The sequence below is a fragment of the Parathielavia appendiculata genome (genome assembly GCF_033297405.1).
Source record: "Parathielavia appendiculata strain CBS 731.68 unplaced genomic scaffold N657scaffold_23, whole genome shotgun sequence".
NCBI classification, from domain to species: domain Eukaryota; kingdom Fungi; phylum Ascomycota; class Sordariomycetes; order Sordariales; family Chaetomiaceae; genus Parathielavia; species Parathielavia appendiculata.
The window spans coordinates 36,589-58,212 of record NW_026944242.1 but is presented as its reverse complement, the minus strand read 5'-3'; the positions used below and the strand labels follow the sequence as shown (position 1 = coordinate 58,212).

Here is a 21,624-nt window from a genome sequence, read left to right as displayed (position 1 = left end):
GCCTCCGGGCGAAATAAATTCCATCCATCCATCCATGTAGAAGGAACCGGGCCAGATCTTGGTTTGTAACAGACTAACACACCGTTAAGACTCCACCGAAGAAGGCAAAGTCTGTCGAATCCCTTGTTTCCAAACCAACTATAATCAACAAGACAAGTTCTACCGAGCATCACAATTCTGTGGCTTTGAAGTCAGACTGACCTGGCGTTGTCCGAGCATGGTTTTGGATGCTGTTGAACTGAGTGGGTTCCTTGGCACCAAGATTCACGGACTGAGCACTGGTGTTCAATGCGAGACTCTCAGTCAACACAGGTCCATCACAATGACGCAGTTCCTGACATAACGTCATATCATGGCACACTGTCTCTATGTAAGGGGTAAATTCCCCTGGGAAGATTAGAGAGGACAATTTTGTTCGAAGAAGAAAAAAGGGACATTCTGAGGCACCCTAACCCACTATCTTGATCCTTCATTTGTGTGGTCACTCTGGAATCGTGACTCTAATTCAAGCTTCATTTCATACCTCAATCTGTTCAATACCCATTTGGTTGATCTAAGCTTACTTGAGCATGTAACTGTTGGCTGCCCAACAGATGCATTCTGAGCGCGGATGAGATTGCGCAGTCGAGAAAGCATCCTCTTAAGCGGCGATCTTTGCGAGGCTTTCTGAGCGGATTGTTGGATATCATGGCGGAGACGAACAGGGAAATTCATGACGCTGCTGGAGGCTGAAGAGAAGGCTTCGTCCTGGCTTCCAGTCGAGGAATCCATGTGTGGGTCCCCAAGAGGAAGAATGGGTCATTTCGTAGGGTCGACGGCCCGAAGATGCCTGGTGCGGCAGACCGTAACTGCGCCCACCCCAGCGAGCCCAGCGGCATTTATGGCCAGCATCCGGGGTGCATGTCTGTATGTCGCGACCTCCACACCGACGATCATCTTCGGCCAGTGCCGGTATGACCTCAGAGAGCAGCCTGGCACCATCTTTGACATGACGGGAGTCCCAGGGGCGAACAGGGTACAGGTCCTGTTTCTCACACCCACTGAAATCCTCAAGATGCAGTCGGGCATGATTCGATCTCTTCTCGGAGAATATGCTACCTTACCAGCCATCCAACGGACTCTCAGGCGTAGTTTAGCTCGACATTGGGTGTACATTTATTGTCATATCCCCCTTCCCTGTTTCGGGTTGGTTTTAGAACTGACGGCCGAGTAAGACGGCCCGGTACGTCGACGATGAATGCAAAGCGCACCCTCCAGGACTCGTTTTCCAGAAGACAAGCGCAGCACTCTCGCTTATTTCGTCATTCCGCATCGTTCTGCCGCCGGGGGTATTTCGGCTTCCCTTCACGCCCAATGAGCCGAGTGCATGTCGGTTCTGGCTCTCGCAGGCGAGTCTGGGGAAGTCTGGGGAAGTCTGAGGACTGTGGAGGACAGCAGAGGCCGAAGTACCGTGGGCTGATAGATATCCATGTTGCATCCAAGCAAACTTGCCCATTCAGCACCGACAGGATCGGCAGTCAGGTTCTGCGGGATCTCCCGACAGGCACCAGCCTAGAAAAGGTACCACTTGGAAGCTCAGTTCAGCTGCCTAGTCTACCTTGGGGCTGGCCCGCCGGCTTTCTGGGCCGTGACAAGCTACCAACGGTGTTCTACCCCCCATTACTTCCACTCCCCCAGTTTCACCAGCCCCCGCTCCCAGGTTGTCAAAGCTGATAAACTTTCCTTCTTGGACGAGGAGAAGTGGCTAAGGTACCTTACCTTAGTGATCACATTGCTCTCGATACCACAGACAACCTAGCCAGATACGTCCCTGATTGTCGGGCAGCCAGCAGCTCTGATGCTAATGGTCTGCATGGAACCTTCTTTTTGGAGTGGACACCATCTCTAAGACTACAGATGTAGACGATGTATTCAATGTAAGAACCCCTTGGATCGCGTGTTACTATTCTCAAGAAAGGTGATGATGGGCATACCGTGATTCCCCTCGTCCGAGATATCATATATCCCTTATGCGGCCAGTTCAACCCGCTAAAAAATCTAGTCGCCGGAACTCTCGCTGGTGTTGCCGCGCGGATGTGTAGAGTCCGCCGTAGAATTTGGGGTTAATTTGGGTAATCGGAGCCTAATGCGGTATTTGCCCCAACTTGTCGTCGCAACACCCCCCTGCCCACTCCCTAACACTCACCCCTCTAAACACGCCCCTGCACATGTGACATCAGTGCAGCCTCTTCACCAAGGCGGCTTGAGAAAGAAACAATCTCGGTTGAAATATGGACCTGGCGTCCTAATTGGGACATGAGCCCAGGTAGTACAGACACTGCAGAGGCGGCAATTGCCAGTACGGCTCTCTCGTCTGGTTCGGCTCCACGACCAACCCCGGCAGATCTGTCTGGGGTCGGACTTCGGGCGAGCCGGTCCATGGCCTGTCATGGCAGTCTATCTGGGACATTGTTGTTCGGTTCTTGGCGCAAATCGGTACATGGCCTTTCGACCTTCGTTGTTTTGACTGACTGTGACCCGCTCGTGGAGCACAGTCCAGCGTGGTCGAGTGTTTTAAAACATGGGCCTGCCACGCAAGACGTCCTGTTCCTGGGTGACTACTTTGAGGTAGCATCAGAACCCAGATCTGGCCCCCCAGCCTTCCACTCCGTCTTGGCCACTGCTCGCCATCGGGTCGTTGGAACCGACGTTGCGGCTCTGGGCCAGGGAACGCCGCGGAACTTGCACGGCAAACAGCACACACTCTCTTGCGTGGCTCATACGATCCTCGCCCCCCCACCAGGTTCTCGTCATCGACGCTCGAGTCGGGCCACCGTTCCTGGTTCCCGCTTCCGCTCGTTCCAAGACCGCGCCACACAACAAACGCGGCCAGCTTCTTGTCAAATAACACAAGAGCGGCTCTCAAGTGTTGTAGATATCAAAAGGGTCATCACCATCTACCCGGGTCTCTGTTCAGTTCGGTCTTCAACTCACACTTTCGACATTCGCGTCTCACACCATAGTCTGCCTCCTCGGCGCTGCCGCCATGTCTCACGACGCAAAATGGTCACATCACGAGCAAGTCCTCCCCGAGGAAGTGACCTCACCAGTTACATCCACGGCAGCCTGGGATGACGCGGAGAAGGGCCTCTACGACAGCACGCCAACTCTGCCGGTAATCTCGACACCGCCATCCGTCCATCTCGACGAGAAGAAAGCGCTCCAGTCGTGCTCGACGGCCGATGCGACGGTAGCACCTCCGCCCGCGAAGCCGCCGGCAGCAAATAAGCCAAAGCCATCAAAACCCAAAGTCAGCAAATGGATCCTATTCCACCTCTGGTTCAACACGTACAAGAAATTCTTCACCTTCGTCACGCTGCTGAACTTGGTCGGCATCATCCTCGCTGCCCTGGGCAGGTTTCAGTATGCCGAGAATCACCTCGGCGCGTTGGTGCTTGGGAATCTGCTCATGGCGGTTTTGATGCGGAATGAGCTGTTTTTGAGGTTTCTGTATCTCATCTCCATCTATGGGCTTAGGAGTGTAAGTCAGGCCCTCTCCTCCGTTCCCCCCAATTTCAATTTTGTTGAATTAAAACGGGTTGGTGCTAACTGGGGGTTAGTGGGCTCCGTTGTGCATCAAGCTGGCCGTGACGTCGATCCTGCAGCATGTCGGAGGCATTCACTCTGGTTGTGCGCTGTCCGGCGCCGCGTAAGTTGGCACAGCCTTGCTGCAGTCACTTTACAAGCCGTGCATGAAGCTGACGCGGCAACCAGTTGGCTTGTGTACAAGATTGTCGACATCATCCGGTACCGTGCTGTCCAACACAGCTCGGTGATTGCTACTGGTATCATTACCAACGTCGCTGTCATCGTCTCGGTACTGAGCGCCTTCCCTTGGGTCCGCAAGTCAGTGTCTTCTTTGCAGTCATCCGGATGCCGAGATGCTGACGGTCCCCAGCAACTACCACAACACGTTTGAGAGACACCATCGCTTCATTGGGTGGCTGGGGCTTGCGGTATGCCAGTCTTTTTGCGCTGGTCCGGAGTTGACGCTGACGACTTGCAGGCCACGTGGGTGTTTGTCGTATTGGGCAACAGCTACGACATCAAGCGAGGGGAATGGAGGGCCGACGCCAACTCCTTGCTCAGCGCGCAGGAGTTGTGGTTTGCCGTGTTCATGACCGTCTTGTTCGTCATTCGCCCCCCAAGCCAGCCCGTATCGACGACCGACTGACTGATCGACAGTATTCTCATCCCCTGGGTCACCCTTCGAGAAGTCCCTGTGGAAGTTGAGATTGTGAGTTTCTCCCCCAATGCCAGCCCCCACACGGAGCCCCCACATCTCCAGGTTCCCGTCTCCGTTCCCCTTGCTGACAAGGGGGGGTTGCCCATTTAGCCGTCACCTAAGGTCGCCATCCTCAAGTTCCAGCGTGGCATGCAGCAAGGCCTGCTTGGGCGCATCAGCCGCACGTCCATCATGGAGTACCACGCCTTCGGCATCATCAGCGAGGGCCGCAAATCCGGCTGCCACTACATGATCTGCGGCGTGCAAGGCGACTTCACCAGAAACCTGGTTGCCAACCCCCCCAAGACGGTCTGGACGAGGGAGCTCAAGTTCGGTACGTTTGCTCCCGTTTGCGAATTACCTAATCGGGAAAGTCTGGAACATGCTCGACTAACACGGAATAGCCGGCGTCGGGCACGCTTCCGCCATGTTTAAGCGAGGAATTCGAATCTGCACGGGAACCGGTATCGGGGCAGCGCTGTCGACTTGCATCCAGAGCCCAAATTGGTAGGTTCTGGTCGAAAGGAACAAGCTCACCGGCATGGTTCTGACGCCATCTTCCCCAGGTTCCTCATCTGGATAGGGTCCGACCAGGAAAAGACTTTCGGCCCGACCATCACGAGCCTCATCTACAACAACATCCCGCCAGAACGCATGATTCTCTGGGACTCGAAGAAGCGGGGTGGACGGCCAGACTCGGTGAAGCTGCTGAAGGAGGTCTGGGACAGCTTCGGCGCTGAGGTCATCTTCATCACATCCAACAAGCAGGGCAACGACGAGATGATGCAAGGCTGCCGCGCCGGTACGTCGCAACCCGAGCCGTCTTGGCAGGATTCCTTCTGATCAGACTGCTAACCTTGGCCTGTTTCAGCCGGATTGCATGCCTTTGGCACTCTGTGGGACTTCTGAGGAGGGGTTCCCTGGACATCTCGGCGGGTCCATCCCACAATATTGCTCCCCAGGAGAGGTCATTTTAGATACACATATTGCATTGGTTGCGGCAGCATTTGGGCAGTAGATTCATGTTCATTTTTCGTTCTTATGATAAGGTCGAGGCAAGCATGGTATCGAGTCAAACGCATGATAGCCGGGGGGGGGCTACAGGATTGGTATATTATATTTCATGTCCATATCAAACCTAAAAATGCATGTGAGAGAATTAAACAACTCCCCCAACTGCCTAATAAAGAAACCCGACAATAAGCTTATCGCCCTGCCGCACCAAGCGTCGATCCCTTAAAGAGCTCCCCTGCAACCGGAGGTACCACCACCGTTCAGTCCATCTCAGTCGGGCCGGAACAAAATCTGTCGCACTACGGAGCTACAGCATGTGACGTTAGCGGGCGAGAAAGGGGCCATGCCAAGGTGACTCATTAGACAAGAGGTATGTCAATCCCAATGCGACTCTGGCTTCGAGAAGCCTCTTTTTCTTTCCAGTTCCGAATCGGGCCAGATCCCGTGTCTGTCGGAGCAAGGGCCGAAGTTGCCGGCGCCTGGGGCAGGGACCATGAATCTGCGGCTTGTGTTGTCAAAACCGGGTTGAAGGCACTCGTGGGGTCTTGGCGAGGGCTCAGAGTGTAACGGTTGGCGTTGCAGGGACGGGACGTCGGTGGAGAGTTGCGAGATAAAAGGGGTTTGATCCCTTGCTTGTTTCCTGCTCCACTGGATGTCTGCGGCCTTTTGTGTCCCTTGGGCGTTGATCTTGGGTTTGGATCCTGCTGCCACAGGAGCGGGAAATCGAGGGATACCGTTGAAAGAAGACGGCATTGTCGGTCTCCGGTTCCGTCCAGGTCGCGATGGCGCGGAATGGCTCAAAGTTCACATGACTTGTATGGATTGAAAGGATGGGCAAGCTGTGAGCATGTTGGAGGCGAGCGTACTGCACATGATCGGATCTCAGAATCTTCCATTACTCTGTATTCGAGGAAGTGTGTGGCTACGAAGGAAAACCTGAGTCCCGCTGGCGCTAATCAAATATAGATAGTTACTGAAAATCCGTCCCGAGTTCTCTATGTTGTAAAACGTTAACTAATTAGTTTCAATTAGTCATCAATGTAGAACTTGGGAAGTGAAACGGGACGAACTTTGTAGTACAAGACGCAAGTTCTGACCATTTAATCTTCTTACATTCTCTTTCTCTCTTACATTACCTCTTCCATGTGGTCCCACAGTTATAAGATCTAGAGAGCTAGAGGGCTTGTACCCAAGTTGAAGATGTTGAAGACATGGGTGGACAAAAGGAAATCGGTTGGCCAGTGTCCCAGGTTCGGGTATGAATGGCGAATTAACCTGGCCTGGTTCAGACCGACAGTTCACAGTGCGATTAAATTGGACCCTCTGGCTACCTCTATCCATAGAGAGGTTAGTTCAATCGGGGCCCCTTAAACGGGTAAGCACATTGCCCCAGTGCCAACCACCTTCTGTTGCCGATCTGTTCACAGTCAGATGTTAGCACCGAAGTGGTTGCCTGTCGTACATGTAGCCCAGTAATTGCAAGTTGTAAAATAACGACACTTTTCCGTTCTCGTGCCGTCACTCCGCTGCAAGAGTGCACACCATGGCGGTAGGGCCACTCTCCCTGCGTTCCATCTGCGCTGCTAAAACGATTAATTGGCGCTGCCGCTGCATTTGCCTGCAGCGACTTCTTCGCCGTCTCGAGCACCTCGTCGGCACGCTTCTCAATGACCTGCCTTCGTCCTGGGCGCAGGCGGTAACTTCCGGGTCACCGGCTGGACGTGGTCGACCTCTGCCTGCATGGAAGCAGGAATCTTCTTGCGCTGCTGGGCCGACAAAGCCTTGATTGCCTTCTGTGTTTGCGACTCTAGGCGTGCAGCTCATACGCTCTCTGATTCGTGGCGTCTGGATCGCCGCGTTTCAGCATCATAGTGTAGATCATGTACAGGCCCGGCATGATGTGCCGTGTCGAGAGCCCAACCCACATGCGGCAATGTCGTCGAAGACGCTGAACCAGGCGCGCATCACGATGGCCGCTTGATAGATAAGCTACATCGAAAGAGTAAGCACATGCAGCCCAAGTCAACATTCCGATTGTAATAGACTCGCGCTCTCTGAAGGAACGGATGTACCGTGCGGCTCAAGCCGGTGGGTGTGTAGTTTCCCAGCTTCTTCGCACCATTGCCGGCCGTGGCTGTGGTGATCTACTTGAAAAAAGGCGTAACGGCGTACTTGAGGACGTTCTCGACGGTCCCGTCGATGGAAAAGAAAACGGTGCACTGATTCATCATCTGCTGCTTGGGCTCCACTATGAGCTCAATGCATCTGACCACTATCGCCTTGATCTCTTCAAGTCCGCGCTTAGTCCCGCCAAGTTCCTTGACTTCGGCTTGGATGTCGCCCAGCGTGCGCTGCTGCTCAATCACCCGTGCTTTTGCGTGGTGGCCAAGCGATTCTTGCTCGCCTCAAGCACCGCCTGCGGATGCGCCGTCTTGGCGTTGGTCTTTGCGATGGTAACAACCGGTTCCTCCGAGGGATTGTTGGACATGATGGGTGCCTGGGGCGCGAAGTTGAGTGCCAATCCCCAGCCACTATCCGTGCAGGTATGTTGAAATAGGTGCGGTACTCACACGGGCGCTTCCCGGGAGGCTGCCAGCAACCGCAGACAGGCGGGTAGATTTCTTTGGTGTATGCGTCGGTAAAGCTCCTCTGCCACCTGGTAACGACCTCAGAACCCGCCTCGGGAAATTTCTGAGCGGCATCCACCGACTTGTCGACCTCGTCTTGCAAACCGGCAGCGACCTGGATGCGTATATAGTAAGACAAGTTCTCCGCTCACTCTCGATCAGACAACGGGACTAGAAGGCACTTACCTCGATGGCCGTTTCCAAGGCCTCCTTCAAGCTCTGGCTGGGCTCCTCCGCGGTTGCAAGCCGCAGAAATCTATGCTGGGCATCTCCCAACAGGCGAAGGGCGACATAAGCACTCTTAGTCCCCGATGTGCCATCCGTGCCCGCCGCCATATCCCAGTCTACGGCCCCGTCTTTGTTTTTGGTGAGGACCGCGTTGATGAGGGTAAAAAAGGGCATGTCCGTCAAGATTTCGGCATACGCCGGGTCGGTGCTATGTGGCGGCTCTGTGCTTTGCTTGGCTGGGGAGGTGGAACACTCATGTCAGGCGCTGATCCGCCGTCGGGGCGTATTACCGCCGCTGTGGCTCTAGTGAGCATATATGTATGTCCCATGGCAATCATCCGGCAAGGCTCACTGGATAAAATTGGACACCAGTTCAGCTCCGGTCCTTGCCTTAGCAACAGGGTTAAGGTTCTTGGCGTAGGCCGTTGCGAGCTATCCCGGGGCGTCGTAGCCATATCGGCCAATCCGCTCACAACTCTCTAGTCTATAAGGTCCCCTCTGGTTGGAAACTCGTCCGATGCCTTGGTGAAGGCGCTGAAAGCTAGCTTCATCTGTTCGGTGAACCTCCTTTCCGTCTCCTCAGCCGCCTTTGACTGAGGGCTTGGCAGTGCCGAATCAATACTGTTCAGCAGCCATGTTCATCCGCGTAGTGTAGAGTCGTTCCTCGGCTGAGGACTGTGTCTTGACAGGCAGCATAGAGCTCCCGGGCGTGTTGAAGCTAGCCGGCTAACTTGTCGTCGATCTCCTTGGCATTTGCGTGGCAGTCGGCGGCACCCGTCCTGATGGTTTCCAGCTGGTTCCGCAGCACTCTCCCGGCAGTCTGGGGGTCTGGCATCGATATTAGCATTACTGTCGTGGGAGATGCTTCGGGAGTTCATTTAGAAGAATAAGAAGACATAACTACCCATCAGAGTGTCTATGAGATCCGCTACCTAGACATTTGATCGAGAGTGAACAGGACAGTGTCCGCCGGAACATAGTGAAGAATGAGCTTTTACCTTATCGTAGATATCGCTCGAGACGTCCTTGACAAAGCTCATGTTCGTGTTAGCTGTTTGCACGCGGTCATAACGTTACCAAGATTTATGTTTCCACCAGATTGGCAGCCAGCAATTTGTATCTGCGAGATTAGCCACGTTGGCAATTGAATTGATGGAAAACAGGGCACAGTTCACTCTTACTAGAGATATCGAAAACCGCGATCGGTGGGGTGTTCCAGAGTGAGCGATCGAGAGGTGTTGGACGCACTTGCTACGTTATGCAACAACATCCCAAACAAGTCAGAGCCACTGGTCCGGAGACCAGAAGGTCTTCCCAGCTGTTGTCGAAGAGCATGGAGTTTTTGATCCTGTCAACCGCCTTCTCGGTCACATCCGGATCATGTGTGGTATCGGCCTCACCCTGAGCACCGTCTCCAACTGTTCAGAGTCGTCATCCGACATGCTGAAACTCGTGACCTAAGCGAATTAAGAAAAGAAAATGGAAGGTACAACACTTTGTGATTGTCGGCGTGTGGACCAGAGGAAGGTGACAAGGTAGTACCCGATCCTTGAAAACTACAGAAGGGAGTACTCCTCAACAGTCAAGTGAGACTGGGAGTCCCAGATGCGGAACATAGTATAATTGAGTTGTGTTTGAGGATTGGCTTTCGCCCTGAACGAGACCCTCTCGGTCCTTACCACATCCATTAGATCTGATTGAGTCATGACTCTACAAATATGAGCAAACAATGCGTCGCTTTATTCTCATAAATGGTTAGTCTGATGATATTACTATATAGTCCGTGCCATGTCCTCAAGATCTCGTCACTGTTAGTGAACGGGGATCATCTCGGCATCCACTACATATGGCGACTCAATCCAGTAGGCTCTGATCGATGTCACAGCCTTAGAAGTATAAGTATGAGCATGCTAACATTGTGTCACTATCTGATCATTCTGGTACCATGACTGTAACCAATAACTTCACGATCTCGTAAACGAGAATTCTCTCTGATCACCGGCTGCCGGAAGACTACCTGTTGGAGTGGCCGATGGCCTGGTTGAGGTAGTTCGCCAACCACTGAAGGCAAAATCTTATCGCCTCATTGTGTATAGTAGCGGTGGGCCGCTCTACGCTCGATCATATAAGTAGTACCTTCGATGTCTATTCGGCCTGATTACTATGTAGACCCTACAGCGACAGCTGTGCCCTACCTTTTAGTTTCTCCGCCAACCTCGCCTGCATCACACGACCTGACGATGAATCCCACCGAGCTCCTGGCTCGCCTCGACGAAATCAACACAAAGGTTCATCGGATACAGATCGAGGCCGCCCTCCGGGCAGCACAAACGGTAGAATATGTCTCGTCCCAAGTGCGGGTTGTTTAGATACGCTGGCCAAGCTCGCCGTCGCTATAAGGGCTGACTTTGATCACCGCCGTAGAAAGGGGGGGATCGAAGCTTGAGACAAGCCTTATCAAGTATTTAACCAGCAAGTGCGAGGCTATTCACGGCTTCGTGGTGAAGCCTCTAACGAAAGCCGGGAATGATCACGCCAAGGTGCGTCGTGCTTTCATCAATCATACTGCATGTCCCGGAATACCAGAGCGAAGACTACCTACCTTAGTACCGTACTAATACGAGTCTTGACTCGTCACTTCCTGGACACTGGAATCTTGTCAGACGGAAATTATGCCACATATTGAAGAGCATTGAGCAAAGCAAGGAAAAAACCCACTATAAGATTGAGTTGCTTGATAAGCAAATCGAGACGATCAACCTCACAGCCAAGGAGCAGCAAGGGGTTTTCTCCAATGAGGCGCAGTCGCTCACATCGCTGTCAGAAAGGTTGTCGAATGCCGACAACACACGGTGTCGTAGACGTTGGCGTAAGTACAGTCATCAGTGAAAATTGCTTCAAACCCCAGTCCAACCAGTCCGGTCCCGACTGAGTTTGATTGATCTGGCCAAACACAGTTCAGCATCCTGTTTGCCCTCTGGGGCGTTATAAACGCTTTCGATCACAGACTGGGACCCGGCTCGGTTCTGCAGCTGAGAACTGAGACCAATGCCGCACGCAAGCTGTCGGAAAAGCTCTCTGCACGGACTGCTGTTGCAGTGGCAGAAATTTGACGATCCAGGAGAACCCGCAAGTTCGGGTGCAGAAGCAATTGCCGGCTCAGGAGAAACTGGCAGTTGACGCCATTAAAAGGTCGAGATCATGCAGGCTGGCCTGATATCAACCAAGAAAGCGATCTCCGAGGCTATCCAGCAAGCGGGCGAGGTAAGCGATGCGGCCCGCGCTACAGCCGACCTGGCTATCTCCAAGAAAAAGTTTGCCAAAGGCATTTTGGACATCTCGCAGGCCATGGTCATGAGCCCCAAGATGGCTGCTAGTGCTATATCCTTTATGGACAGCTGACTGCAGGGTACCAGGAGGGCTCAGGGATGCCTACGTACATACAAGTCCAATGCGCTGGTGTTAGGGAAAAACTCCAGGGGGTACTCAGAAGATGGGTCAGACATGGTAATGCGCCTATGAGACTATCTTACCTACTGTAGCAGACTACCGGCAACTGTGTTAGGGGCTCCTCGGCATGCCCCAGCAAGAGCAAAGCAAAGCTGGCGATGCCTCCAGTCTGGTCTTCAAAGCGGTGTCCGAACGTCCAGGCCGGACAATCGACGATCACCATCGCTGGGTTCTCGCCGTATCCCTAACCTTTACAAGCGGTTGGTCGACGGCCGGTAACTGCTTCATCGCATTGACGGACTCACAACCGAAAGCAAATATATCCCAGTTGGTTTTGAGAAGACGCTTCTACATATGTGCAAATAAACTCGCTTCGTGGCCATAGAGCGGCCCCTCGCCATACCAGCTACTTGACAGCCGTGAGCCGCTCCAGGATTCAATGGCGGTCAGAAGAAGCTTTGAAGCACTACACCCTTTCAGTGCGAATTCTTTCTATTGCTTTCTATCTTGATACCGTACTGCCCAGAACACAGAGAGTGGAGATCCTCTGTTAGGCAACCCAGTAAGGAGTTAGCTGTTTTTGAAGGCCTATCCATCAACGTGGAAGCGAACGAGCGGTATCGCGATTTGAAGCAAGAATGTCAATGTCTAAGGTACGCTTCAATCCCCTCTTGACATTATACAGGTGTTTTAACACATTAATCTAATCTTATGAGCTCCTTGTTCCTCGCATCGCGAGCACCTGCCTCATTCCCTCACGACCGACTCTTCGCAGGCCACGACGTCCTCCTCTCCGCCCTCACATACAAATTCACCGGCCTGATGAGCTGGAACATGGGATCATACTCGATCGTGTCATTCTCGTCCTCGCGCTCGAACCGGTACCGGTACACGAGCTTGGGCAAGAACACTTTGACCTCCTGCAGGGCAAAGTTGAAGCCGATGCACGAGCGCGGGCCCGTCGCGAAGGGGATGTAGGCGGCCTTGTGGCGGTTCCTCACGGCGTCTGTGTCCCATCGATCCGGGTCGAACCGCGCGGGGCTGTCCCAAACGGCCGGGTTGTTATGGATGTGGTGCAGCGCCGGGATGACGACGGCGCCCTCGGGGATCTTGTAGCCGCCGGGGAGGATCAGGTCCCTGAGTGCCGTGCGGGCCGGCTGGAAGGAAGGGTTGTGCCGGCGTTGGGTCTCCTTGATGTACTTGTCGAAAAAGGTGAGTTTGTTGGTCAGCTCGGCGGTGATTTGGGTGTTCTCATCGAAGTCGTTGTCGATGAGCTCTTGCAGGAGGCGGTCTTGCATGCCGGGGTACGTTACTAGCCCGTAGATGAGCCAGGAGAGGAGGGAGCTGGTGGTGGTAAAGCCGGCGCCGGTGGCCACGACGAGGGGCTCGATGAAGGATGTTGCGGGGAGCTTGTCACCCTTGTTGTCGGTTGCGCGAAGGATGTAATCTTAAGAAGCATTGATTTGTCAGAGATGTTGAAGTCCTAGGGAGCAGCTAGGAGGCTGGCATACCTATCATGTTCTCTGCCTTGAGCGCGGCATCTTGGAGATCGAGGTCTTCGATGCCACCCCTCTTGGCGTCCTGGATGGGCTTCTGCATGAGGTGGAAGATGCGTTCCTTCATCCCCCGCAACCTTTTGGGGTCTCCAAACGGCAGTGCGGCATACCAGTCTCCGCGGGATGCCACCTTCTTGTTGAGCTCGAGCGATTCAGCCATCAGCATCACAAGCTCGTGCGGTGGCTGGTCCACGGCGTTAAAGTGATTGAAGTCGTAACCGAGGACGAGCTTGCCAACGGCCTGGGAGCCGAGCTTGAGCATGTAGGGGTAGACATTCCACGCCTCACCCCGGGTGTCCAACTCGTCAAACACCTTGAATGCGTCTTCGACCGTCTTCTGCATCGTCGGGGCGTAGTGCCTGACCGCCTTGGGTCCAAAGGCTGGGGGAAGGAATTTGTGGACGATACGCCACTCCTCGGTGTTGGTGTCGCCGAGGAAGACTCCGGCTTGCTTGTTCTTGATGGGGTACAGGGGGTGGTCCTCGTTGATGACCTTGGAGAAGAACTCGCTCTCTGCAAACACGATGCTGGCCAGCTCGGGGTCGTTGGTGTGGTATATGGTCCGGCCCATGGTAGTCGTCTTGAACAGTGGGCCGTACATGTCGAACAGGCGTTGGTGGTTTCCGAGATGGTCTGGGTAGATCTCAAAGTAGCTGCCGAAATATGGCAGGCCTTTGGGACCGGGCACTTCTCGGGCCTTTCTGCCGTCTATGCTGACGGTGATGGCTTCATCTGCCGCCAAGACATCTTCGATAGAGGCAAGATTCTCCGTCTGTGATGTGAAAGAAACGCCTGCTTGCATGTGAGTGAAAAAAAAAAACCCCAATCTGCCACGGAAGAGCTGGAACAATACCCTTAGGTTGGACAATGCAGAAATGCGCAGCTACAATCTCTTGAAGGTCGGCGAGCTGCAAGTCAGGCGGCAACTCAATCTCTCTAGCGGTCGCCACATCCTCACCCAAGAGAAAGAATCGTTTGATGGGCGCCATGGAGGCAGGACTTCAGAGTAGTCAGGTGTCAGTGATAAGCAGTAGGAAAACAGGGCTACTTTTGGCTTTCAACGAGAATACGAGGACAAAGATCATAACCAGGAAGCTGGCAGTTTGTCTTTATCATTGACTCTTGCACATGTCCCATCTGTCCAGTGTCGGGCAGACCTTGCACAACCAGCCACCCCTGGCGATTTGCGCGGCGTTCATAAGTTCGTGCCGAACCAGCCGCCGCGGACCCGATCGCGAAATCATCGTTAGGAATATTCTGTTCGTTTCATTCCCCCAATGAGTTTTCACCACAAAGGGTCACAGCCGCGGCAGTCAGTTGACAAATCCTTGCCACAGAAACGTCATGCCTCGGGACAAATCTAACAAACCCGATTGCGCGGGAGTGCCCGCGCAGGGTTCTCAAATTAAAGTGACGCTAAGTGGAGCTCGGACGGCGTGTTTCGCTTCAAGTCCCGAACTCCGGCCCCACATAGAACAGAGGACAACCAATCGTCATGTGGGAATTCAGAATCTGCTCTTCGACGATTTCGTGGCGATGGCCCCTGTCGAAGATCATCGTCAAAACCCGAACCGACCGAGAGCGCGACCCGCCTGGATGATTGATATCGGCAAACGGAATTAGGAACTATTGCAGCACCACTCATCTTCGGCAAAACCGACGCAAGCGTGGAAAATGGCTGTCTTAATCCTGGTGTCGGCCGCCCAACTGACCGCGTGGGGGGTGTTATTGGGGTATTTGTATAGCGCTCGACATGCCGACATCCCCAACCTAAGGTGTGCGACGAGGTCTGGTCTCTGAAGTCCCCTATCTTGATTACCTATTGGCACACACAAAATGGCGTCCACCGAGTCTATTGAGACTTCGCCGGTGGAGTACACGACCGAAGAGGTCGCTTCCCACAGCAGCGCCTCAGACAATTGGATGATCATCCATGGCGAAGGTTAGTACCTTGGGGACTGGGATGTGGGCAGTCCCAGGCGCTGTCGGTTGCTAACGAAGCCACAGTCTTTGACGTCTCCCAATACCTCGAGGACCACCCTGGCGGGGCCGACCTGCTCAAAGAAGTCGCCGGCACCGACGCCACCGAGGCTTTCGATTATGCGGGACACTCCGAGGACGCCCTGGACATCATGCGCGAACTGTGCGTCGGCGTGCTTAAGGGGTACAAGAAGCCAGCCCCCAAACGATCTGTCCCGATTCCACGCGTCGTCGAGCCGGCTGCCAAGGCCCAGCCGCCCTCCGGTTCTCCATCTGCGAAGGCATTGACTGCAGCAGCCGGTGTCGCAGCAGTCTTGTGTACTGCTGCTTACTACCCCCTTCATCCCAGCATACTCAAGCTCTCCAGAGGGCTCGGCATCTTCAAGGACCCGAAAGGACTCCAGACGGCGCACGGCCTTTCGCATCTTGGCATCACCGGCGGCTTCCCTGCGGGCTTCCTCGCCGCCTCAGCGCTGACCGCGATTTTCGCCGCTGCATCCCTTCGCCAGCTCTCCAAACTCACCCAAATCCACTCGGGTTTCACGCAGTATCCCCCGCACAAACCCTCCACCAAGCGTCGGATCCGGTCATCAGCCAACGAACGCCCCTTCCTCAACCCGCAAACCTACCAACGCCTCCCCCTCATCCGCAAAGACACCCTCGCACGAGGCGTCCTCCGCCTCTTCTTTGCCCTGCCCACGCCCACCACCACCCTGGGCCTGCCCACGGGCCAGCACGTCTCGATCCGCGCCGTCATCGACGGCAAGCCCGTCTCGCGCTCCTACACGCCCGTGTCCAACGACAGTGACAAGGGCGTGCTCGAACTCGTCGTGCGCGTCTACCCCGATGGTCAACTCACGTCGCGGTACCTGGCGCGCCTCCGCGACGGGGGCGTCGACAGCGTCGAATTTCGCGGCCCGAAGGGCGCCATGCGCTATCACCGTGGCTGGGCGAAAAGAATTGGCATGGTGGCTGGTGGGACTGGGATCACGCCCATGTACCAGGTCGTGCGGGCGATTTGTGAGGATCCCGAGGATGAGACCGAGGTGAGCTTGGTGTATGCCAACAGGAGGGAGGAGGATATTTTGCTCCGGGAGGATCTGGAGGCGCTGGCGGCGAGGTGTCCTGGCAAGCTGAGCATCTGGTACATGCTGGATATCGCGCCCGAGGGGTGGGCGTACGGGGCGGGGTTTGTGTCGAGGGAGGTGGTACAGGACAGGATGCCGCAGCCGGGTGAGGGGAGCAAGGTCATGCTGTGCGGGCCGCCGGGTATGGTGAATGCCGTCAAGGGGTTGTTGACTGACATGGGTTACAAGGCCCCTGGCCCGGCGGGCAAGATGGAGGATGACATTTTCGTGTTTTGAGGGGATTCTCGTGTTCTGAGAGGGGAAGAGTGAATGCAGAGTTATCATTGTTCATTATTGGACTGGGAACACTTACGATGAGTTGCGGCTAGGTTTGGCGACAAAGATAGATAAAAGATAGATCCGACGATCAAGAGATCATCTAACCTGACGTAGTTTGGTAGTTAGCTCAACTTGGGTTGGGGTAAGAAGCTAATTTTAGCTCAGAACCTAGGGCTAGCTGGTCGGCACGAAAACGCACAGGTATTGCATGTCTGATGTGTTCGTCGACTCTAACGGCAAATGCCGCGGATTGCCGTCAATGAGGGACGGCGAAGTGGAGGTGGCGAATGCACTCCTTCGGACTTGTCTTGTCACGAAGAACACGAGATCGATGGATTACATAAGGTAAGGTGCTGTGGAAGCTCAACGGTGACATGGAAGCTACCTTGTCCCTTACCTGGCCTGATAGCCGACAGTTAAAGCCGCAAGATTTCAACATTTCTGAATCATTTAATTGCCGTGGTGAGCGGCTGGTTCAAAATTGCGACTTTCTCTGGGCCGCTCGAGTCAGTTGATGCGCTCATAGCCGTCTGTGGCGTTGCCAATACGAGGAGGCTTCAGCCCCTTTCTCTGGGCCGAGAAGCTCATCAACAGCGTTCCACAACCACGGAAGGTAATCTAGGCCACGCTCGGTTCTTTAGTGTAGCCCGCGAACAATGTCATGGTTCGCTTCAAGAAGGTTCAGTGAGACATGGCAGTCCAGCCGTCGGTCTTAGACTGCCACGGGGCGAGGTATCATTCCAAACTGGCTTGGACAATCAGGTGAACGACGAATGACAGGATGGAGACAACCAAAAATAAAACAGCGTCATCAAAGGAGCACTCCTAATGGTCGTTAGAGTCGTCCCTGGGTTTGGGTACAAAGACTCCGTCGGAGTCTCTGACCTGAATCATCTCGCCAGCACCCCAAGAGTCACCTCAAGCTCGGGATTGCATCCGAACACTCATTCTCTAATACAACTCTCACAAACATCTTCACCGTTCGCCACAATGAAGGTCTTCGCCCTCCTCGCTTTTGCCCTCCCCGCCGTCCTCGGGTCCCCGGCCGGTGCAGGCACCATCGTCCAACGCGATCCCGACACCAGCTGCAACCCCTACACGGACTGGGGCCACACCCAGGGCGCCCACAGCTACTACTGCGGCACCTTTGGCGACTACCCAAACTATGAGTTCCATTGCGTCCGGTACAAGAGCGCGGACTACTGCAACGGCAAGGCCTACTGCAGCGACAAGCAGCCCTGCGGTGGCAACGCGATCTGCAGCTATGGCGTCTGCGTCGAAAAGGTCAATGGCAAGCACTGCAAGCGCACCTGCGACCCTTACTAGTATCATGTGAGTGTCACGCCTATTTCGCCCGACCTCCATCGTGCAAGTCAAGTTACGAGAATGGATGCTGACTCCCATTGCGTACATGTATTAAAGGGAACGCTGCCGACGGTCGAGCCAGGCCTGCAAGACGGCATCACTGTGTGTTGTGCTGGAGATAGGAAGGTTGAGCCTGGATTTCAATTCTTCAAGTTTCGTGTTACATAGCCCTTGCGGACGTAGCCACAATGTCAAGAGTCCGGCAGTTGCATTTTTAACAAGTGCGGGACCTCCACCTCCTTGACCACCACGATGAACTGCTGGCATGCTCCATGTCTCTATCCCAGTTCTACTCTCGAACTCAATTTAAACCAACCTGCCGCCAGGGGCTAGTCAACCCACAATGAGTCTTTTTAGACATCTTAGCCAGACAGCGAAGACAATATGGAGCTCTAGTCTATTGGCGTTTGATGGTGTAAACGGCCTGAGCACCATGTCCCCTCTCGTTGCACGTATGAGGACGGTAAACCCCTCACATTACTGAGATCGGCCTCAAGTACCATAACGAGACAAACAAACAGTGAATGGTAGTTGTATTCACAGCAGCATTTTTGGTGAAGGGCGATGTTAGGAACGCAATGATCAATGTCAATTGAGTTGACGAAAGTATCGACAAGTGCCTGGAGCCGGAGCATATGTATAGTGAGCGACAAACACCTAACTACCCGCTAGCTAGCCCCTACAGGCACTGCGAGTACCAATCATTGCTGTACTTGCAGGTGTAAGGAGCAGCACATGTCTTGCAGCCGTTGTACTAAGATAACCAAGTTGTCAATAAACTTGTTTATTGGGTCAAAGAAGCAAAAATACGACAGAGTACTTACGTTGGCACCGCCACACTGGGCCCATTGTGGAACAGTGCAGCCGCTGCTCGAGCTCGAGGTGGCCGGCGCAGAGCTGGTGGTGGTGGTGGTGCTGGCCTTCGAGGTGGTGGACGTGATCAGGGTGGTCGATGGGGCCGGGCCCGTAGTCGTCGTCGTGCCCGGCGTGCCGCCGCCGGAGCATCCGACACGCGACGAGCTGATGACGACGTCGTCGTACCAGAAGGTGTTGGTGTCGCCGCCGTAAGACTCCCAGCCGAAGTAGACGCCCGAAGGTTTGGGCTTGATGGAACTGCGAGTCCACTGGCCGGCGTTGGGGTTGGTGATGCCCGGTCCGGCCGTCAGACCCGAGACCACGGCGCCGTTCAGCCATGTCTCAATGGTACCGTCGGTGCCCACGTGGTACTCGAAGCATTGCCAGTCGCCGGTGGGCAGGGCCTTGGAGCTGGCGATGCCCTGAGGGGAGAGGTCAGGCAGCGTGGCGTCGTCCGACTCGCGGTTGTACATCAGGATCTTGCTTTGTCCGCCAATGCGCAGGTGCTTGTTGGTGCCCTGGGCAGGGTCTGGCATGGTGATGAAGGTGACATGCGAGTCGGTGAAGGCCTTGGACGCTTTCCTATATGCGCACGAACATTAGAACCAATCCCCGCTGAGGATATCTTCCCAGTACTTGGACCGTCGGAAAGGAGTAGTAGACCTACAGGAAGACCCTAACATAAAGGTCGCCGCTGGGAACCTTGTTTGTGCCAAAGAAAATGTGCCCGCAGTATCCACCACCGCCGTCAACCCTGATAGAGTTTTTGCCACTGTGGGCAGTGGTACTGTCGAGGGACACCTTTCCGCCCTGGCTGCAGTCTGGCGCGTAGATGGGCCATGCTGCTTGGTCCCATCCGCTCTCGAAGTCGTTGGAGACTTGGGCGGACGACAAGGCCGGGAGCAAGGCGAAAGCCAGAAGAGCAGTTTGGCGAAACATGGCTGTAGATGTCAGGCGCAGGCCAAGTCTACGGTCTGGTATGGAAAGCCCAAGTAGGAGTGTGTTCTACCTGAGAGATGAGAGCCAAGAAACCGGGTTTAAATACCCTTGACTTTGTAACGGTTGGAATCACCGACTTGGCTGCTCCGCGGTCGCTGCAGCTAAGACCAGGTAAGCTTTTCGAAGGCTGGGCTGCCGTCTCCATCGCGATCTCAGCCGGAATGCTCCGTGATGCTCAATCTGGAAGTTCGGCGCATCTTTGCGTTCAAGTCTGCCCAAATAGGAAAGGAACCGGGCGCATCGGACCGCCGCTGGGGACTGTGGTCCTCCTTAATTTATTTGAATACAACACTCTTCCCATGCACCCCACATCAACACCCGGGAACCGGGTCCTCGCCGTAACGGCTCCTTTCTCTCCCTTTCCGCTGTCATAGTCCCCTTCGGCTTAGTTACCTGGTAAGGCTCTCCGCACCAGCCACACCAGAGTTTTGCAGGCAACATTGCCAACGCTTCTTTGCATTGAGGACCCAACAGATGAAGCAACTCGCTGCCCTTCCGACCCATCATGTCTTCCTTAGTTCTTTCACCAACCCGCTTCTGCCTCCGAGCTCCGGAGCGCCGAGCCTCGGTGGGTGGGGCGCAGTACCCAGCCGGGCCCGGCCGCTCGCGAACCCACATCGGGACTTCGCATCTACACTAAATGCACCGCGCCGCGGCTGCAACCCGGCTCCGGCAAGACGCGGCTTTGTAGCGGAACCTGTGGGAAGTGGGAAAGTGAGGGTCACACTCGGCGACGAGCCCGAGTTCGTTGTCGACCCGCACGGCCTGTTTAAGGTCAAGCCTGGTGTTGAATGAGGGGTGAGCCTGTGGGGAAGGGGCTGGGTTGAAATGCCCTCCTTGCCTAAGCTCAATAAAAGCATGGGATCTTGAGTCACGGCAACCGGAAACTCACATATCATTTTGCCTGGTTCTCCAAAGCAACGAGACGACTTTGAGGCGGCCGGGGGCGACGACGCCGAGAACAGATTGGAATGATGCTCTTGTCATATAGAACTGCATGTACCGGCACAATACTAAATGGGAATGCTCGATCCACCTTGTGGCCAGTACTTAGTCGAACAGATAGGAAGAGAACTGCTCCTTCGCCTCCTCATCCGCCCACTCGACCAAATACGCTCCTTGGATTCCTCTAACTTTCTCTGGACGAGCTGCACCATCGCGGCCCGCTCATCTTGGTCAAAAGGTGCACCCTCGTCAACGAAAGCATTGGCCTGCCGGAAATCATCAGACAAGAGGCGAATGGGGCCCTAACAATCTGGCGCCGGCAAGGCTCCACGAGCGCCATCGTGTTATGTGGACCAGTTGTCCGGGGCAAATCCAAAGTTGGACAGTCGGCCTTGTTTGGCGAGCCTGAGAAACAGTTGGCGAGCAACAGACTTCGTCTTGCAGTCGTCCTCAAACTCAACCATGTCGTTATGCTGGAACACGAGGGTTGCGATATGCATCTCGGCCAATGCCGTGTACCACTTGTCGGCGGTCTGGAAAGTCGTAAGTTTCGGCGGAAAATTGACTTGGGAACGTTGGACAAGAGAACCATTTGGTTCACATTGAAAGCAAGCGGCTGGGAGAGAACGTGGAGAATTCAAGGCTTGTCTCGAGTAGAGCTCCAATGAGCGGAAAAGTCGGCTTCGCAAGCTACAGCACAAGCTGTGCCATTTTCCCGTACAGGCACTTGAGGCTACTTCCAGACCTATCGATTCGCAACATAAGCAAATGCGAAGAAATTATTATTATTATTATTCCTACACCGCTGTGCCCTTGGGCTTGCCGGACCTTCAACAACTTACTATACAGGAAAACCGCGCCCTCGTGGGCCGGGTGAAAAACCCATATCGACAATCAAGGAAACGATCAGTGTGCGATCCTGCAAATACAAAGTG

General features: G+C 54.5%; 10 protein-coding genes across 10 annotated transcripts; 6 read left to right on the top strand and 4 right to left on the bottom strand.

Moving 5' to 3' along the window:
• The first annotated feature begins 531 nt into the window (after positions 1–531).
• N657DRAFT_247734 (uncharacterized protein) lies at positions 532–1,527 on the top strand. The gene has a single exon (XM_062786417.1). It carries the CDS (start codon positions 713–715, stop codon positions 1,211–1,213), a length of 501 nt encoding a protein of 166 aa, XP_062643477.1. The 5' UTR covers positions 532–712; the 3' UTR covers positions 1,214–1,527.
• A 1,498-nt stretch (positions 1,528–3,025) lies between these two features.
• Positions 3,026–5,173, top strand: N657DRAFT_684187 (uncharacterized protein; the record flags this gene model as incomplete). Its single annotated transcript, XM_062796650.1, has 10 exons — positions 3,026–3,520; positions 3,600–3,688; positions 3,754–3,885; positions 3,938–3,995; positions 4,046–4,167; positions 4,225–4,276; positions 4,376–4,598; positions 4,669–4,771; positions 4,831–5,066; positions 5,136–5,173. The coding sequence occupies 10 exons, from the start codon at positions 3,026–3,028 to the stop codon at positions 5,171–5,173; spliced, it is 1,548 nt and encodes a 515-aa protein (XP_062643476.1).
• Positions 5,174–7,422: 2,249 nt separating this feature from the next.
• N657DRAFT_684186 (uncharacterized protein) lies at positions 7,423–9,173 on the bottom strand (the record flags this gene model as incomplete). Its single annotated transcript, XM_062796649.1, has 5 exons — positions 7,423–7,649; positions 7,849–8,020; positions 8,092–8,341; positions 8,865–8,953; positions 9,132–9,173. The coding sequence occupies 5 exons, from the start codon at positions 9,171–9,173 to the stop codon at positions 7,423–7,425; spliced, it is 780 nt and encodes a 259-aa protein (XP_062643475.1).
• A 1,200-nt stretch (positions 9,174–10,373) lies between these two features.
• On the top strand, positions 10,374–11,535 carry N657DRAFT_684185 (uncharacterized protein; the record flags this gene model as incomplete). Its single annotated transcript, XM_062796648.1, has 2 exons — positions 10,374–10,466; positions 11,326–11,535. 2 exons carry the CDS (start codon positions 10,374–10,376, stop codon positions 11,533–11,535), a joined length of 303 nt encoding a protein of 100 aa, XP_062643474.1.
• An 803-nt stretch (positions 11,536–12,338) lies between these two features.
• N657DRAFT_626259 (cytochrome P450) lies at positions 12,339–14,128 on the bottom strand (the record flags this gene model as incomplete). The annotated part of the gene is made up of 3 exons (XM_062790782.1): positions 12,339–13,030; positions 13,095–13,934; positions 13,993–14,128. 3 exons carry the CDS (start codon positions 14,126–14,128, stop codon positions 12,339–12,341), a joined length of 1,668 nt encoding a protein of 555 aa, XP_062643473.1.
• Positions 14,129–14,927: 799 nt separating this feature from the next.
• Positions 14,928–16,637, top strand: N657DRAFT_649845 (ferredoxin reductase-like protein). Its single transcript, XM_062793811.1, has one exon. The coding sequence runs from the start codon at positions 15,272–15,274 to the stop codon at positions 16,481–16,483; it is 1,212 nt and encodes a 403-aa protein (XP_062643472.1). The 5' UTR covers positions 14,928–15,271; the 3' UTR covers positions 16,484–16,637.
• A 522-nt stretch (positions 16,638–17,159) lies between these two features.
• On the top strand, positions 17,160–18,027 carry N657DRAFT_247631 (uncharacterized protein). Its single transcript, XM_062786416.1, has 2 exons — positions 17,160–17,857; positions 17,948–18,027. Exon 1 carries the CDS (start codon positions 17,354–17,356, stop codon positions 17,849–17,851), a length of 498 nt encoding a protein of 165 aa, XP_062643471.1. The 5' UTR covers positions 17,160–17,353; the 3' UTR covers positions 17,852–17,857; positions 17,948–18,027.
• A 346-nt stretch (positions 18,028–18,373) lies between these two features.
• N657DRAFT_603972 (carbohydrate-binding module family 1 protein) lies at positions 18,374–19,832 on the bottom strand. Its single transcript, XM_062790161.1, has 3 exons — positions 19,413–19,832; positions 18,715–19,327; positions 18,374–18,644 (listed from the first exon to the last, which is right to left on the bottom strand). Exons 1-3 carry the CDS (start codon positions 19,682–19,684, stop codon positions 18,570–18,572), a joined length of 960 nt encoding a protein of 319 aa, XP_062643470.1. The 5' UTR covers positions 19,685–19,832; the 3' UTR covers positions 18,374–18,569.
• A 236-nt stretch (positions 19,833–20,068) lies between these two features.
• N657DRAFT_649843 (uncharacterized protein) lies at positions 20,069–20,833 on the top strand (the record flags this gene model as incomplete). Its single annotated transcript, XM_062793810.1, has 1 exon — positions 20,069–20,833. A coding segment is annotated over exon 1 (317 nt), but the record flags the coding sequence as incomplete, so codon positions are not given.
• Positions 20,834–21,033: 200 nt separating this feature from the next.
• On the bottom strand, positions 21,034–21,231 carry N657DRAFT_581098 (uncharacterized protein; the record flags this gene model as incomplete). The annotated part of the gene is made up of 1 exon (XM_062789500.1): positions 21,034–21,231. A coding segment is annotated over one exon (198 nt), but the record flags the coding sequence as incomplete, so codon positions are not given.
• Positions 21,232–21,624: the final 393 nt, after the last annotated feature.